Below are 18666 nucleotides of genomic sequence, written 5' to 3'. Positions count from 1 at the left end.
TGACAGGATGGCTGCCTGTAGGATGCGAGTGTGGCTCTGGGCGTATGGTACCGCCTCGAATGTGGCCACCATCTTGCCTAGTAACCTCATACATAGGCGAATAGTCGGTTCTTTCTTGCTTAGAACCAGTAGGATTAATTCCTTGATGGCTTTTACCTTCCTCAGAGGTAGGAACACTCCTTGTTGTTCTGTGTCTAATCTCATGCCGAGATATTCCAACTGCCTTGTGGGCTGGAAAGCTGACTTTTCTCGATTTAGGACCCAGCCGAACCCCTCGAGGTATTGGACCGTGAGGGCCACTGCTCGCTCCAAGCCGGGAGACGAGTGGTCTATGACTAGGAGGTCGTCCAGGTATGCTAGGATCGTGACCCCTTGGATCCTTAGCTTGGCTAGGATCGGAGCTAGGACCTTCGTGAACACCCGGGGGGCCGTAGCCAACCCGAAGGGAAGCGCCACGAATTGGAAGTGACACGAAGCCACCATGAAGCGTAGATATCTTTGATGTGGCTGATAAATTGGAACATGAAGGTAGGCATCCTTTATGTCTATGGACGCCATGAAGTCGTCCTTCTGGAGTGTGGCAGCTGCTGACCGCACGGATTCCATCCGAAATGAGCGGATCTTTAGATATGCATTTACCATCTTTAGGTCCAAAATTGGCCTGACATCTCCATTGGATTTTGGGATGATGAATAGGTTGGAGTAGAAACCCAGCCCCTGTTCCAGGACTGGTACCTCTACTATTACTTCCTGGGAAAGTAGATGATCTAATGCCGATCTTAATGCGGCTCCCTTTTCCGGATCGTTTGGAATCCTCGACTTCTGGAAATGAGGAGGAGGAAACCTTAGGAAATCTAATTTGTAGCCTGTGGCCACGGAAGACCGTACCCACTCGTCGGGAATGCTGGCTTCCCAAATCTCTGAAAAGAGTCGCAGCCTTCCCCCCACCTTCGTGGGTGGGGGCGCCCCTTCATAAGGTTGGCTTGGGGGCTGGTTTTGCTGGTTTGCGAAACCACTGCCTTTTGCCTCTAACAGCCTGTCCTTGTGATCTGCTGTTGAAGCCGAAGTTTGCTTTTGCAGGAGGCCGTCGATACTGCTTGGCATTAGAGGGCCCCTGCCCAGGGGAATACTGTCGTTTAAACGCAGGTCCCTGAACCTTCTTCTTAGTTGGCAAGAGAGTACTCTTGCCGTTAGAAATGGTCTGAATGTATTTATCTAGGTCTTCTCCGAAGAGTCGTCCTCCATGGAAGGGGAACCCTACCAGGAGCTTCTTGCATGGGGGCTCAGCCTCCCAGCTTTTTAACCATAAGAGTCTTCTCATATGGATAAGGGATAACGATAAACGTGACGCTTGCTGGATAGAATCCTTGATTGCGTCTACCGTAAAACATATGGCCTTAGGGACATCCGAAAATTTTTCTGCCTGCTGGGCCGGAATAAGTTTAAGCATCTGTTTAAATTGATCCGATAATGCTTGAGCGACCCCAATCGCAGCCACAGCTGGCTGTACTACTGCCCCTGCAGTAGTGAAGGAGTTCTTAAGTAGTGCTTCCAAGCGCTTATCAACTGGATCCTTGAACACCTGTATGTTTTCTACAGGGCATGTTAACGATCTGTTAACACATGAGATGGCTGCGTCCACTGCAGGAGTAGCCCATCTTTTGGAAAATTTTTCTTCCATAGGATATAGGACAGAGAACCTTTTAGGTGGTAAGAAGATCTTATCTGGCTTGTTCCAATCTTGGAACAAAATTCCCTCTAATAGAGGATGGATCGGAAACACAGCATTGCTTTGAGGCGCCCTCAGTGAGCCCAAAGCTGAAACCGTCGATACCTGGAGATCTGGTACTGGCAAGTTGAATGCCCTATGGACCAAGTCCGACAATCCTTGAATCCACCAGCTCTCCCTCAGGGAGACTGCCCCAGACTCCTCTGTATCCGGATCTTCGATCCCTGAACCTACTTGGTCCTTGTCCAAGAGGTCGTCCAATTCCCCTGAGGAAAGGACCTCCTCTTCTGAGGGTCCGCGCTCGGGCGACGGAGATCTATTCCGCTTACTGCCCCGCATAGCTGCGGCTATCATTTTACCCATGCTTTTCTGCATCTCTTTTAAAGAGGTGAGTAATACCTCCTCTGTGACCATCTTAGGGTTGGACTGACCCGCGTCAGCTCCAGCCCCAGATCCCGATGGCCCCAAGGCTCCCTGTGGGGAAAGCAGCGTCATGGTACAATACCGAGGTACACCTGCTACCTATTGGTATTTGGAACTATAAAAGTTAATTGCCCAAACACCTGTTTGGGGGATAAAAAATGCTTCCTCTCCCCTAGATGACTTTTTTTTTTTTTTTTTTCGTTTTTGTTTCAAATCCAGGAAAGAAAAAACATTCTGTCCCCCTGAGTAGTATTGCAAAGAAAAACTATGAGATGGAAAAGAAATAGCCTATTTCTAGGCTTGAAAAAACAGTCCTCTGAAGACTGCAATATCCTTTCTGGCCACTGTGTGTCCTCGGCGCCCCCTGCTGCCGCTCTGGTCTTTCTCCTCAGTTCCAAAGTATTGAATGGAACAAACAAGGAAGGGCCGCCCCTTCCTTAAGCCACTGACCCGCCCTTCCCCCCCAGCAATCTCAAACAGGAAATGCCCCTCCCGACAGGATTTGGGAGGAAGGGACCTCTCTGTTCCAGCAAACTGCAGCCTGCAGCCTGGAACCATGAGGAGGTCAGCGTTTTGCCTGCTTTGCAGGCTCTGAGGAGGAAGACTGAATGAAGCATCGCCTGGAGGCTTGCAGGTAAGCACAGCTCTCTGACACACACATATATTTTTATATAACACAGGCCCCACTCAATGCTTTTCCAACACTACAAGGGAGGTCACATCTTATGGGGAATAATACATAGAGAGCCATCCTATCTTTATGATATGTGACTAGTTTGCCAGATGCAGTGCATAACTTTAGGCATGTCCCCTGTGACCCCCCAGAAAAAACCTGCTAAGAACCAAGTTCCGCAAGTTTTCCCCTCACTTACCTGCTCCATGCCGCAGGACTTTGCCAAGCAAGAGGCCCAATCTTCCCCCATCTCCGTGGGGATGTCTAGACCTTCAGGCCCTGGGTTCCTATGAAGGATCCACTGTCCTGGGCCCATATAGCACCCTGGCAACAGAAAGCATTAGGCACCCAAAGGTTTCTAAGTTCTGGGCCCAGGGTCCAGCTCTCTAAAAAGAAAAGCATTATGGGCTATACCCCAAGGGTTTGGGGTCCGGTTACTGACCACTTTAGCGCTGAGGCTTTTTTGGACAGAACCGGTAGCTCACCTAATCCCAAGGATGCGGAGGCAAGCTAAACCATGACTAACACCTAAGACACTGGCGTAAAAACTGAGGTACTCCTCCTATGGGAGGGGGTTATATAGGGAGGGGCATTTCCTGTTTGAGATTGCCAGTGTCTACACCTGAAGGTACTCCATATAACCCATATAGTAATGAATGCCGCTCTGTGTCCCGTGATGTACGATAAAGAAAGCCCCTACAGGTCATTCGTTTACAGTTAACCGTGAATAGTGACTCTAGAATTCTTGTTCTCGCTCCAGCATGCATGGCGATATGTAACATGTATCACAAGCAATGTTTTCAAAGGTGGACACACCTTATGGGTGCGTTTACATTTGTGTGAGTGGACATGCATTTATATCACACGGAGAACAAAAAGTCCCCTATGCGATATACTATTTTTAAAACATGTTCTCTCTAATGAGAGAAGGGAGTTTAAAAAGACATGTGGCGACTCATTAAAATAAGAAAAGAGGTTCAACCTTAAACTACGTAGAGGGTTCTTTACTGTAAGAGCAGCAAGGATGTGGAATTCTCTTCCACAGGCGGTGGTCTCAGCAAAGGGCATCGATTGTTTCAATAAACTATTAGATAAGCACCTGAACGACCACAACATACAGGGATATACAAGGTAATACTGACATATAATCACACAAATAGATTGGACTTTAAGGACTTGTGTCTTTTTTTAACCTCACCTACTATAACTATGTAAGATAGGAGTCTTTTTAGACCCCTGATGTCTCCCCTGCCTTCCCCCGAAGCCTAAGGAGTGCAGACCAAAAGGGTCACAGAAAGCAATCAGGCAGTTGTGTAGGGGCTGTATTCTACTAGAGTCAACTTCCCCTCATACCCCATTCTAAAGGGACCATGAACTGGGTTTTCTACTGGTGCACTGCAGTTCATCAAGTTTGGTGAAATGAGCTACAAACAGGAGGGTGTGGTATGCATCTATGTTTACGAGAGGGCTGGGGCCCTAAATACATTTTCTTTTTAAACCATACCTTTCAAACACACGGTCGTTAAATGTATGGCTCGGACCACTTCTTAGACTGTCGAAGTTGGCTAACATTTCTTTAACCCACTCCACCCATGTGTACAGCCGCAGAATACCAGCATCAGCCATGGCTTCAACAAAGTTGGCATCTTCCACAGTATCTCCAGCATCAGCAAGTGCAAGACGCATGCCTGAAGGAAAGCAAGCAAAACGTATTATTCACAATGCACCTAATACATGTAACATAACAAGTGATATGTAAAAAGTGGATGTATACTATTCAGGACTTCAGCAGCCAAGACAGGGAAATAATATTCACCTGTCAAAATTCAACGCTGACACAGTAATAACAAATGGCATCAAAGAACCTGTTACTGGCTTTATTCAGAAGTCCATACTTGGTGCTCTGAGAAACATACAGCAAGGCTGGCAAATTTATGGAATGCTGCCTTGGTCAAGCAACATTTCAGAAGTTTTAACTCCACGCTGTAGTGTTTTTATGGCTAGATTTGTATTTAAAATCGCAATCGCTGCTGCAGGGAAACCACATAGTGTTATGTGGCTCCTGGCTTGGAAAAAAGGGATGTGCTTTCCAGTGCGTGCGGGTGCCATTAATGCCAACTGTGGTGCATTTTTGCTGCAGGTGCAGCTAAGCGTGCAATTTAAAAGCAGTCCCACAACCCACAGAACTGTGACCCTGCCCTTAAGCTGAACTCTAGGATAAGAACATATTGGATTTATATCCTTTAGGGCTACTGTGCAAAACATTTAAAAATACATTTTTGCCAGGAGCTAAACTTTAACCGCTTGTCGACCTGCTCACGCAGATATACTGCGGCAAAATGGCAGGGCTACGCAAAACCCCCATATTGGTAAGGCTCTGCCTTCAAGAGCCACCAGAGGGCTGCACGGCGGGGGACATGATGCACGTGGCCAGCGGGCACAATCGCGTGCATGAGAGCCAGCACAGGGATGTTCTGTCAGGGGAGAGCAGACCTATCGTTTGTTCCTACTAAGTAGGAACGATAAGGCCCCTCCCCCAGTCAGCCCTATCCCCATACAGTTAGAATATATATATCTATATATAAAATGCATATTTATTGTAGAAACATTTACATAAGATTTTTCTTTCTGCAGATAAGCTCAAACATGGAAAAAGTATTCCAGTAACCTGAATTATGTACGTTGCAAAGCCCAGCACCATTCTATAAGAAAATTGTATTTCATTATAGCGATACCAGCCCCCCCCGCCTCCACTGATACTTAGCTTCTATGCTCCCTTCCCTGTTTGCTTGCTAAAGCCTGGAGTCTACTCCCTGTGTAAATTCTATGTCAGAGCTTACACTGGGTTAATAACTTTACTAGATCCTCTACAGTACATATGAACAAATGAAAGATAGATCAGCAAAAATCTAGAATACCATCCTCTTAGACATACTGAAATTAATCAGTTGGTGCCATTTCCCATTAATGGTGATGCCAACTTTGTTAGTGGCAATCCTCCTATAAGCAGAGCATACAACATGTAGTACTGTGTCTCTCAATGAGCAACAAGAAAAAAAGAATTCTGCATTTGTATTCATTTAGGTTGAGGCAGAAAATATTAAAATGCACAAACCATCTGCTGAAAACTTGTCAATTGCCTGAGTTAATGTGAGAAAGTTTCCTGTAGACTTGGACATCTGGAAAAGCAATAAAAAGAAAACTGTAAGTGATTTATGTTGCAATTAGATCCATAATATACGATCCAGCAAATATACCATCATACCTTTTCTGAATTCAGTAGAAGATGTCCATTTGCTCTGACAGCTACAGGCCATTTGCCACTAATTTAGGGAAAAGAAACAAAAAATGTTATGTTTAAATTAGTTTGCAAAAAAACATTTAGTCAAAAAGAGCCATGCACGTCTTAAATCATGTGATAGAATTGTAAAAGAATTTATTTACCAACTCGTTTAAAAAAAAACAAAAAAAAAAACACCAACACACAAGACAAGTGCTGTAAAAATTTCCAACCTATTTCAAGATAAAATAACTAGCAGACGGCAGAAAAATCTACAAAACAAGATTTCTTAAAAGGGAAGTACTCCAACACAATTATGCAGATCTCCAAAATTATCTGTGGTGTGTAATTGAAGTTTAATAATTTCTTGACCAATATTTGAATGTAAAAGGCTTTAGGGCTTTCAACACCACCATTGCTTAACATCATAAAATTACCAACCCAGAACAAGCAAGCAGCCAATAAATTCTTCGGACAACCAATATGCACATACTTGTTCCAAATCAGTCACTTACCATGTACCGAAGCAGGGACTTAAAAATATAAATAACAATAATAATAATAATAATAATAATATTAATAATAATAAGACAGCAAATGCAGCCCTGATATTTCTACCTGTATAGGTCCCATTTAAAGTAGAACTAAGGCCCCTTTCACACTTGTATGACTTGTCATACGATTTCGGACTGCAAAGTCGCATGACAAGTTGTTCCCCATGATTTCCAATGACAACCATTTATATTAGAACGACTTCAAAGTAGTCCCTGCACTACGATGGTCTGATGGCGATGGCTTTTCCTGAAATTGCGGCAAAAATTCGTTGAAATCGCCACAAAATTGTGTACGTTTGAAGTCGCGGCAGTGTGAAAGGGGCCTAAAGGCAAAATTATTTTTTGTTAGTTTTGGATAGAGTGGAGAGGGAGTAGAACACCTGTCAGTTTTCATTGCGGTCTGTGATCCCGCTAAGGAGAGTCACCCTCTCTATTTGTCCTGTTTACCATTATTATTGAAAGTGAAAGAAATCCCAAATTTTGGGTTGTTCCAATCTTTCATAGGGGACACCAGTTCTGGTGAGCTGGGAGGCCCCCAAGGATTTTCCTTAATTGGCAGGGTTTTCCTCTCACTTCCCATTTGGCTCTGGGACAGGAAGTGAAGGAAAATCTCCGCAATGGGACAAAAATGGGGAAAAGAAATCTTACAGTTTATAACCCGCTCTTTCGTTATCCAAAATGGAAAAAAATAAAAAGTTTTGACTATAGTTCTACTTTAACCAGTTGCCTACCGCAGATGTACTGTAAAGAAGGTAGATCGCCGTTCTGACAGGGCAGAAGATAGAGATCTTGTGTTCCTGCTAAGCAATAGCACGGATCTCTGTCTTTACCCAGTCAGAGCATCCCTCACACAGTTAGCAAGCACCCCCTTGGGACACACTTAACCCTTTGATCGCCCGTTAACCCCTTCCCTGCCAGTGTCATTAGTACAGTAACAGTGCATATTTGTAGCACTAATCAGTGTAACAATGTCACTGGTTCCCAAAAAAAGTGTCAGTTAGGTGTCCGATTTGTCCGCCACAATGTTAAAATTTGCTGATTGCCACCATTACTAGTAAAAAAAAAAAAAAGTCATAAAAATCTCAAAGGGGGTAGACGGCGTAACTTGTGTGCAAACCAATCAATATACGCTTATTGGGATTTTTTACCAAAAATATGTAGCATAATACACATTGGCCTAAAGTGATTGATTTTTTTTCATTATTATTTGATGTATTTTATAGCATAAAGTAAAAAAATTAACTTTTTTTTACAAAATTGGTGCTCTTTTTTTGTTTAGAGCGTAAAAAATAAAAACCGCAGAGGTGATCAATTACCACCAAAAGAAAACCATTTGTGGGGAAAAAAGGACATACATTTTATTTGGGTACAGCGTCGCACGACCACACAATTGTCAGTTAAATTAACGCAGTGCCGTAATGCAAAAAATGGGGCTGTAGTGGTTTTGTAAAATGGTAAGTAATGAAAGACAAAGTTTCTAGGTTTTATTTTCCATAACACCCCTTTCCTCGATGGCCAATAATAATTTAGTAATGCTGTAGTAGCCACACCCACCTGTCTTCAGGCCACATAGCCACATGGTTGTATAGATAATAGGACAAGTGATTTGGGACAAGATCTTTTCCAGATGCTCTCAAGTCTACTGGATACCAGAACTCAAACTCATTCTTTAACTTGTTTAGTTTCTCCTTGGGGATGGTAGATTTTGGAAATGGAGCACTCTTGAAAAATATGTAATCCCATACTTCCTTGGTCATCTGTTCTGGCCTGTGGAGAAAATGGAGAGTGGGGGTAAGGGAATGGCCTGTGGATTAAATGCAAGCAATAAGTAGCTGTTAAACCATTTTTTTTAAAAGCTCTATAGTTAAGATGAAGCCACACCCTGTGGCATACACACGCAAGGGGCAGAGCTGGTGACGTAGGATGATAGCCCTAGAGAAGGGCAGAAGAAAACGCCAAGGAATTGTTTAAGAAAACCCAGCACTTAAGGGACAGTGTTAAAGATCATATCATATACAGCAATTGTTCAACAAGCTAAAGCCTTCATAGATAAAATTGTCTCCAGTGGTGATCTTAAAGTGGATTTACGTGTTTTTCTCTGTAGTGCACCAGTGGTAGTGCACTTTTTAATGTGAGTGTATTCTCAGATTTGTATTCAATAAAATAGTGGCATTTTATGGAAAACACGAGTACAAGTAATTAAACTGGCTGATATACCTTTCATTTGTACATACAGTGCCTTGAAAAAATAATTTCATACCCCTTGAAATTTTCCACATTTTGTCACATTACAACTAAAAACGGAAATGTTTTTTATTGGGATTTGATGTGATAGACCAACACAAAGTGGCACATAATTGTGAAGTGGAAGGAAAATTATAAATGGTTTTCATTTTTTTTTTTTACAAATAAATATCTAAAAAGTGTGGCATGCATTTGTATTTAGTCCCCTTTACTCTGATACCCGTAACTAAAATCTAGTGGAAACAATTGCCTTCAGAAGTCACATAATTAGTACTGTAACTAGAGTCCATCTGTGTGTAATTTGATCTCTGTATAAATACAGCGGTTCTGTGAAGCCCTAGGAGGTTTGTTAGAGAATCTTAGTGAATAAACAGCATCATGAAGGCCAAGGAACACACCAGGTCAGGGAAAAAGTTGTGGAGAAGTTTAAAGCAGAGTTAGGTTATAAAAAAATATCTAAAGCTTTGAACATCTCACAGAGCACTGTTCAATCCATCATCCGAAAATGGAACGAGTATGGCACAACTGCAAACATACCAAGACATGGCCGTCCACCTAAACTGACAGGCCAGGCAAGGAGACCATTAATCAGAGAAGCAACCAACAGGCCCATGGAAACTCTCGAAGAGCTGCAGAGATCCACAGCTCAGGTGGGAGAATCTGTCCACAGGACAACTATTAGTCATGCACTCCACAAATCTGGCCTTATGGAAGAGTGGCAAGAAGAAAGCCATTGTTGAAAAAAAGCCATAAGAAGTCCTGTTTGTAGTTTGCGAGAAGCCATGTGGGGGACACAGAAAACATTTTGGCCTAAAAGCAAAATGCTATGTGTGGCGGAAAACTAACACTGCACATCACCCTGATCACACAAACCCACCGCGAAACACGGTGGTGACAGTATCATATTGTGAAGATATTTTTCTTCAGCAGGGACAGGGAAGCTGGTCAGAGTTGATGGGAAGACAGATGGAGCCAAATACATGGAAATCGCAAAAGAAAACCTGTTAGAGTCTGCAAAAAACTTGAGACTGGGGTGGAGGTTCACCTTCCAGCAGGATAACGACCCTAAACATGCAGCCAGAGCTAAAATGGAATGGTTTAGATCAAAAGGATATTCATGTGTTAGAATGGGCCAGTCAAAGCCCAGACCTAAATCCAATTGACAATCTGTGGCAAGACTTAAAAATTGCTGTTCACAAACGCTCTCCATCCAATCTGACAGAGCTTGAGCTATTTTGAAAAGGAGAACGGGCTCTCTCAATGTGCACAGCTGGTAGAGACATCCCCAAAAAGACTTGCAGCTGTAATTGCCGTGAAAGGTGGTTCTACAAAGTTTTGAATAAGGGGGGCTGAACACAAACGTATGCTACACTTTTCAGATAATTATTTGTAAAAGAAAATTGAAAACCATTTATCATTTTCCTTCACAATTATGTGCCACTTTGTGTTGGTCCATCACATAAAATCCCAATAAAATACATTAACGTTTTTGTTTGTAACATGACAATGTGTAAAATTTCAAGGGGAATGAATACTTTTTCAAGGCACTGTATGTAGTATAGAGGAACTAGTAAAATATGATATATTCAACACCTTCCCTCAGTGCTCAGAAATTACAACTTTTTCTTAGTCTCCAACCTCCTAAAGAGGACATATGACCCATCCGTAAAAAAAAAACCTGGTTGATCCTGTTTTCTATCTCCCCCTTCTGTCCATGTCCCCATTGCAGTTAGGCATTTTGCAGAGCAGTATTGGCAGCTCTTCACATGCTTAGTTTTCAGCGAGTTTTTATGCTGAGCATTTCCTCCCTATCACATCTGAACATCCCATGTGACTATAGAGTAACACATGTGAGTGTATACACAGTGGTAAATGACAGCCCACTCCCTCCCTCCCCCTCCTCCCCCATGCCCACTAACCAGCTAAACACAATGGGGGACCCGATAAAGGAGGCCACACCCTCTTAAATGCATAGTCCTGACAACCACGCACGCTACCATAAACGCACTAGGCCAGCTGTTAGCCCTCTAGGTCATGTGACACGTAAGGCAGCTCTGTGTACTATACAGTCGGCGTGTTTCCATTGAGGGCGAGCGGTCAGCATGCAGCCTGTCGGTGGCTGCACGCTGACAAGTACATCTTATCCCCTGGAACATTGTGAGCCCACGGCAGGAAGCCATCCAGCTGAGAGATGCACCTTTGTGGATTCTAATGCCCAATGGAGCGAGTACAAAGAAGGACAACAAAGCTAATAAAGGGTCTGGAGGATGTTGGTTATGAGGAAAGGTTGCGAGCACTGAATTTATTCTCTCTGGAGAAGAGATGCTTGAGAGGGGATATGATTTCAATTTACAAATACCCTACTGGTGACCGCACAATAGGGATAAAACCTTTTCTCGGAAGGGAGTTTAACAAGACACGTGGTCACTCATTAAAATGAGAAGAAAAGAGGTTTAACCTTAAACTACGTAGCAGTTTCTTTACTGTAAGAGCGGAAAGAGCATCTATGGTTTCAAGAAACTATTAGATAGGCATCTGAACGAATACAACATACAGGGATATACAAGGCAATACTGACATATAATCACACACATAATAGGTTGGACTTGGTCTTTTTTTCAACCTCACCTACTATGTAACTATGAATCTGCCCACGTATGCGAGTGCATTTCTTTTATTGCGCATTTAATAATAGGTTTTGTACCAGAGCATGTGAGCTTATCTCCTTTGTTTTGGTAGCTAAAAAGCAAATTTTTTGGCAGCCTGGCCAGAACAACAACCTCAAATAAAAATTGAGAAATACTATCAAAGTAAAAAGTTATGCAAATTACCTGATGCCAATAGGAGATTCTCCTTGGCCGCTAAGATTATTTCCTTGTAAGAGATGACAAACCGTGTAGTAGGCCATGTATATCGTAGAGTCAGAAAGAGACTCAATCAGCCACTGCTCATCCCAAGGCAGGCGAGATCCTACAACAGCAACAAGTGCAATAAATTAACATTAAAAAGCATTATAAAATGAAAACATGACTATTGTTTATCACGGCAATGCATAATATATCCTGCATCTTTGTTCCTACCGCGTTTCCCCGAAAACAAGCCCAGGTCTTGTATGAATTTTGGCAACAAAAGACATAGTAGGGCTTATTTTCTCTCCCTGCCTGTCAGGAATCCCCTGTGTAAAAGTGCTTGTAAAATACTGGACTCCACTCCATTACAGTATCACACAATGCAAATGGTGGATGTTTCTGCAATCCAACCAGTGCTACATATCTTCTTATAGCGCCGCTGGGCGGTTTTGTGACCTTCCAGCGCTCCACCCCCCCCGAGATCCCCGCTGACAGCTTGGAGAGGGGGATATCAGCTGAGCGCAGCTCACCACTTCCCTTGGCTCATCAGACCTCTTCTCCCTGCTCCTAGCACTGGGGAGGGAGGCTGAAATCCCCTGCTGACAGCTGGGAGGAGAGGAGGAGAGCAGCAGGAGATCAGCTGATCGCCGAGCAGCTATTCCAAAGGTACTTGGCACAATTTGATCCAAACACACAGAGGATTATTTACGAAAGGCAAATCCACTTTGCACTATAAGTGCAAACTACAAGTGAAAAGTGCACTTGGAAGTGCAGTGGCTGTAAATCTGAGGTGAAGATCTGAAATAAGGGGAAGCTCTGCCGATTTTATTATCCAATCATGTGCAAGCTAAAATTACGTTTTTTATTTTCCTTGCATGTCCCCCTCGGATCTACAGCAACTGCACTTTCAGTGCAATATCAAGTGCACTTTGCACTTGTAGTTCAAAGTAAATTTGCCTTTCGTAAATAACCCCCTTAGTCTACACTATACAATACTGCAACAGAGTGGATTCCAGAACACTAAACTAGGGCTTATTTTTGGGGTAGGGCTTATATTGCAGCCCTTCCCCAAAATCTCAGGAGGTCTTATTTTCGGGGAAACACTGTACTTCAATACCCTTAGCTGCTGCAAAATGGCCGTCCACACATTGCCTCTGCATATAGTGAGCCCCTCTTAGTAGAAAAATGGCTTCAGCTTGTTCTCCCACACATGGGAAAACTCCCTCTAACATGTTTTTCCCAACCAATAGTTGGGGCCCCTATGGGGTGAAATATGTCAAAGCAAAAATCAAACACCAACCCCTTGTTTTATAATTATGAATGATATTGTGCACACACTTGTATATCAAACAATATGTATGCTTCCACTGTACTATAATACATCTCTCGTGAAACAAAAATATGATTGTCCAATGTGCTTTATTACCTTCTTCTACTGTAAGCGTCATATGCACAATGCTTTTTCCTCGTGTCTCAAACACTCTCCAAAATGAATAAGTGAATCATCAAGTACTTATTTTCCTTACCCTGTGAATCTTTTTTTTAGATATCTCTCCAACCATTGATAAACCAGGTTATGGCTTTCTATCCACACCTTCCGAGATCAATATCTTCCTCTCCAACATGCCAGCCACCAAAAAAACAGGGAAGACCCAAGAAATAGTGTGATCCCACATTTTTTAAATTAACAATTAAAAACACTCCATATGCACTTAAATTGTGAAATTAAAAGTGCAGTCTGTGGAACACAAATGTGCATTTCAAATCAGCAAAGGTAACATAGGAAGGTCCCACCCAATGTGTTTCGTCAATACTATGGTTGTCATCAGGAGCATGAGAACAAGCGCTGATTTATCATTTTTTCCTTTGTGGTCTAAAACTTTGGCGAGTATTTGAGACACAGGGAGGAAGAGCTCAAGTGTGGATACGGCACAAAAACATTGAATTTTTAAAGCACATTGGATTTTGGACAATTATATATTTCTTTCAAGAGAGATGCATTATAGTACAATGGAGAGCATACGTATTACTTGATTTACAACTATGTGCACAATATCATTCATAAATTATTATACAAGGGGTTGGTGTTTGGCTTATCTTATAACAGAATAAGGAAGGGAAAGGTGCACTATAGAACAGCATTTAGATTTATTGAATATACTTTAGCCCCATATATTGTTTATTAATGCTTTATTGTTATAAATGCATTATATGTTATACGACAACTGTTTTTTGTTTATGGCAGATTGTTTGAGGTAACGCTACATACCCAGACCATACGTCCTAGAGCAGGCATGCTCTTGTAGCCAGTCAAGAGAGGCTTCAAAGTTTCTTCTGGTCTCTTCGCAGAACCTTCAGAAAAGATGACAACAGTCAACCTTTTAAAACGAAAAAAGCATCTCTTAAGGAAAGCTATATAAAATTGGCTTACGTTTCCAGGTTCTCCAAACACCCTTTAGTCTGAGTCTTCCAGGTTTCTGCACCATAGTCCAAATACCTTTGCAAAATAACAGACAATTTCACTATAGTCAGACATTTGTATGTTTCTGTAATAATGAACTACTTAGTAATAGAGTCCTATGTATTTCTCATTTTGGTGAGTGCATCCATTTAAAGCAGAAAAGTAAAAATGTATAATTGTTTTCCTTTCTGAAAATTAGGGTCATGGTGTAGCATCCTTAAAAATATTTTTCTATAAAACAGAGTAAATTCAAGAACAAAATAAAACTATAAATATATATATATATATTGTGAAGAAAATAGACTTTATTCTGGACTTTCTCATAGGTTCTGTTTGTTTTTTAAGAACCCCTGGACCGATCTGGGTGAAATTTGGATATGTTGATCCCCCAGATCGGAGCTATCAGGGGATATGTAATTGTAGGGATACCTTGTGTGGAAAGGGGTGCTCCAACTTTTGGGAGACTTGGGGTGCTCTCTGCCTGGAGATAATTGGTTTATTCCTTAACTGATATCAATATCTCCCAGGCAGAGCTTGCTGTGATAATATCGTCTGCGGTGTCATGTAAATGAACTTTCGTCTGTCTCTCAAGAAGCGTTCATTGTGTGAATTTCTATTGTTTAGCAGGTGAGAAGAGCTTATCTCTGCATCACCTCGTCTGGGTAACTGACCAGTAATTAACACATGTGGATTACATCGGAGACAGGACGTCTGTTTCCTTAGAGGTCGTTAGTAAACCATTGTATGATGTTGTGTGAGGAGATTGTCATTGTTCATCTGATTACTTCAAGTATTCCTTTTGCTGTATATAAGACCTGCCTCTCATTAAAGCTATTAAATATCTGGACACCCTTCATGAAGTCTTGGCTCATGTTTGGGGGGGAACATTCATCTTGGAAACTGCATTCATCTCCACTATCCCCCTACCTTCTATGGTAGCGATAATCACTTATGCTCGGCGATTGAGGGACGGAAAGAAGGCCGCAGTACCATAACCACTGCAGGTCTTAACAACTGGTGGCAAGCAGCGGGGTTGAATGGGACGCATAAAGACAGCAGGTGAATGGCCCAGCATTACGAGAGACTGAAGAGGACTACGCTAAAGGATCTGCTGGAAGCCCGAGGTCAGGTGGCAAGCAACAAAAAGAAAGCTACCCTCATAGCAGAACTTATGGAGGGGGACCAAACCAGCAGCATGGCAAATGTCAGCCAGGAGGAAGCAGAGTTCCAACAGAAGGTGATGTGGAGGCTAAACCTATATGGGCCAAATCCCCCACCAGAGATGGTGACGCAAGTCCTGGAGCAGGTGAGCGCAGAACGCAGAGCACAACAGGCAAGCGTAAACCAGGGAGACTCCGCTTCCTTAGCCGGATCTATAAATGGAGGGCAGCGGAGAAAGATCAACTATGCTGCGTTTAAAAGTTTTTCGGATGGAGAAATGGAAATTGACGCATACCTACAAGATTTCGAGCGTCAATGCGCTTTGGAGGGTCTGGAATCGGAGCAGTGGACCACGATTCTAAGCAGCAAACTCACGGGCCGAGCAGCAGAGGCATACCGAGCAGTTCCTGATACAGCCATACACGACTACGCCAGGGTAAAAGACATTCTGCTAGCCAGGTATGCCGTGACCCCAGAGACTTACAGGAAAAAGTTTCGGGCATTACGGAAAGGGGGCCGAGACTCCTACACCGAATGGGCTTTTAGGATGTATCGGGCGGCCCAAAACTGGATACAGGGCTGCCAGGCCACAACGCTAGAGGAGGTGCTACAACTCTTCTTGCTAGAACAATTTTTTGACCACACACCTGCAGACACCAAGGACTGGGTCAGAGACAGGAAGCCGGCCACAATCGAGGAAGCGGCCAAGCTGGCAGACGAGCATTACGAGGGAAGAAAAGGAGAGGCTAGTGGAAACCGCCCTCTGGTAAGGTCCAGCACCCCAACGCCAGGTCCTGTGACCCACCACCGACCGAACGCGGTACCACCCACGACACCCCCTAATTTTAACCGGAGACCGCCATTGGTATGTCACCAATGCAATCAGCCAGGGCACTACAAGATACATTGCCCTCAGCGGAGCAGAGGCAATTGGGAGCGGCCATCACCACCAAGGGCAGCCGCCCATCACTATCAGCATGAGCCGCTGGAAGACCACAGTCCTGAATCTGAGAAATGGACCGTACTACATGAGGTGAACCTAGCACAAGCCGAGGGGGACAACCGGATGCACCACAGACAATGGGTCACAGTAGATGGAAAGGAGGCTGAGGCACTACGAGACTCTGGGGCCACCCTCACGCTGGTGCAGCCTCACACCGTATCTGCGAAGGCACGCACCAACAGGACTGTTGCAGTAAGAGTGGCAGGAGGCGCCATCCACAAACTACCCACAGCCCAAGTGCAGTTAAATTGGGGCACCGGAGTCAAGCAGATGGAAGTAGGCATTATGTCGGACCTACCTGCGGAAGTATTGTTGGGGAACGATTTGGGGTGCCTAACTTCACAGCTGCTTACCCCAGATCCCGCTGGAACCTGCCCTGTGACTACCAGGGCGCAAGCCCGCCGAGCTGGACAGATGCACTCCGAGGAACCACAGGTAGGAACCGAAAACCCTGTAGTATGCCCTGACCCTATACCCTTTTGGGGCACTCCACAAGACTTTGGCCAAGCCCAGCAGTCAGATCCCACCTTAGCAGGTTACAGGAAGGCCGTAGGTACCTCTAAGGAAGGTAATGCTCAAGAGAACTTCCACTGGGACAAGGGACTGCTATATAGGGTCACAGGGGGAGTGGGAAGTGGGGCAGCACAAGTTATAAAAAGGCAGCTAATTGTACCCCGCAAATACAGAGCAGAGCTTCTAAAGCTCAGCCATGATATCCCGCTAGACGGACATCTGGGTATCAAGAAAACTAAGGATCGCCTTACCCAGACGTTCTTCTGGCCAGGGATATCAAAAGACTTGCAGACGTACTGCAGGACATGTGACACGTGTCAAAGGATAGGGAAAAGGGGGGACCACCCCAAGGCCAAGTTACGGCCCCTACCTATAATAGAGGAACCATTCTACAGAGTGGCAGTAGATCTGATAGGGCCCCTCAACAAACCCAGCGCCTCCGGAAGGCGCTACATCCTCACGGTGGTGGACTATGCCACCAGGTACCCTGAGGCTGTGGCGCTCTCCAACATTGAGGCGGAGACGGTAGCAGAGGCTCTAGTCAGGATCTTTTCTCGAGTAGGATTCCCCCGGGAAATACTCTCAGATCAGGGAACCCAGTTCACGGCAACTGTCACTCAACAGTTGTGGCAGAGCTGCGGGGTGAAACCGTTATTTAGCTCCCCCTACCACCCCCAGACCAACGGCCTTTGTGAACGATTCAACGGCACGCTTAAGCAGATGCTTACAGCGTTCACAGAGTCCTGCGGTCAGTGGGAGAAATTTCTACCCCATCTCCTGTTTGCCTACCGGGAAGTGCCCCAGGCGTCGACTGGGTTCTCCCCCTTCGAACTCCTATATGGGAGAAAAGTCCGGGGACCCCTGGACCTCATACGGGAGCACTGGGAGGGCAACACAGGAGAGGAAGGGATCCCGGTTTTGCCGTACGTGCTGGAATTCCGGGACCGCCTGCGGGCACTGACCGAATCAGTTCGGGAGAGCTTACAGGCGGCCCAGAAACGACAGAAACAATGGTATGACCGGGGAGCACGAGATAGGAACCTGGAAGTAGGGCAAAAAGTATTAGCCCTCAGACCATCCAAAAAGGACAAGCTACAGGCAGCGTGGCAGGGGCTATTTAAAGTGGTGGAACGGATTAGCGACACCACCTATATTGTGGCCAAATGTTCGGATGAAAGGATCAGACGAGCTTTTCATGTGAACATGTTGAAACCGTACTTCGAGCGATCCGAGGACGTGGCCGCTATCTGTGCCCCGTCCACGGACGATACTGAAGGACTCCCCTTACCCAACCTGCTGGCAGCTAACCAAGGTAGCCTAGAGCAAGTTGGGTTGGGGGAGAAACTAAATCTCACACAGCAGACGGACGCAAAACAACTGCTGCAGGAACACGATGGGCTGTTCTCGGTCCGACCCGGATACACCTCCGCCGCAGTACACCGGGTGGAGACGCAGGGGGAGACCCCATTACGACAGCAGCCGTACCGTATCCCGGCAGCAGTACGGACCAGCATGTGGAAAGAAATCCAAGAAATGTTGGAGTTAGGAGTTATTGAGCCTTCCCAAAGTCCCTGGGCATCCCCAGTGGTTTTAGTACCGAAGCGAGACGGTACGATTCGTTTCTGTATTGATTACCGGAAACTGAACGACCGGACTATCACTGACGCATACCCCATGCCACGGATCGACGAATTGCTCGATCGCATGGCCAGCGGTCACTTCCTAACTACCCTGGACCTGTGCAAAGGGTATTGGCAAATTCCGCTAGACTCGGCC

The 18666-nt window shown here is 44.6% G+C and overlaps 1 protein-coding gene across 2 annotated transcripts in view; it reads right to left on the bottom strand.

Annotated features, from left to right (window-relative positions):
* Window positions 1-18666, bottom strand: part of LARS1 (leucyl-tRNA synthetase 1) — a 75811-nt gene that overhangs the window by 25238 nt on the left and 31907 nt on the right. For both annotated transcript variants that reach the window (XM_040344584.1, XM_040344585.1), the window contains 7 exons: window positions 14184-14249; window positions 14022-14104; window positions 11735-11873; window positions 8214-8426; window positions 6091-6148; window positions 5941-6004; window positions 4330-4513 (listed from right to left, as the gene is read on the bottom strand). In XM_040344584.1, the coding sequence (XP_040200518.1) occupies window positions 4330-4513; window positions 5941-6004; window positions 6091-6148; window positions 8214-8426; window positions 11735-11873; window positions 14022-14104; window positions 14184-14249 (807 nt within the window). The remainder of the gene's footprint in view (window positions 1-4329; window positions 4514-5940; window positions 6005-6090; window positions 6149-8213; window positions 8427-11734; window positions 11874-14021; window positions 14105-14183; window positions 14250-18666) is intronic.

The sequence above is a fragment of the Rana temporaria genome, chromosome 3 (assembly GCF_905171775.1).
Source record: "Rana temporaria chromosome 3, aRanTem1.1, whole genome shotgun sequence".
Taxonomy (NCBI): domain Eukaryota; kingdom Metazoa; phylum Chordata; class Amphibia; order Anura; family Ranidae; genus Rana; species Rana temporaria.
The sequence above is the reverse complement of the archived record's forward strand: the minus strand, read 5'-3'. Positions and strand labels throughout refer to the sequence as shown.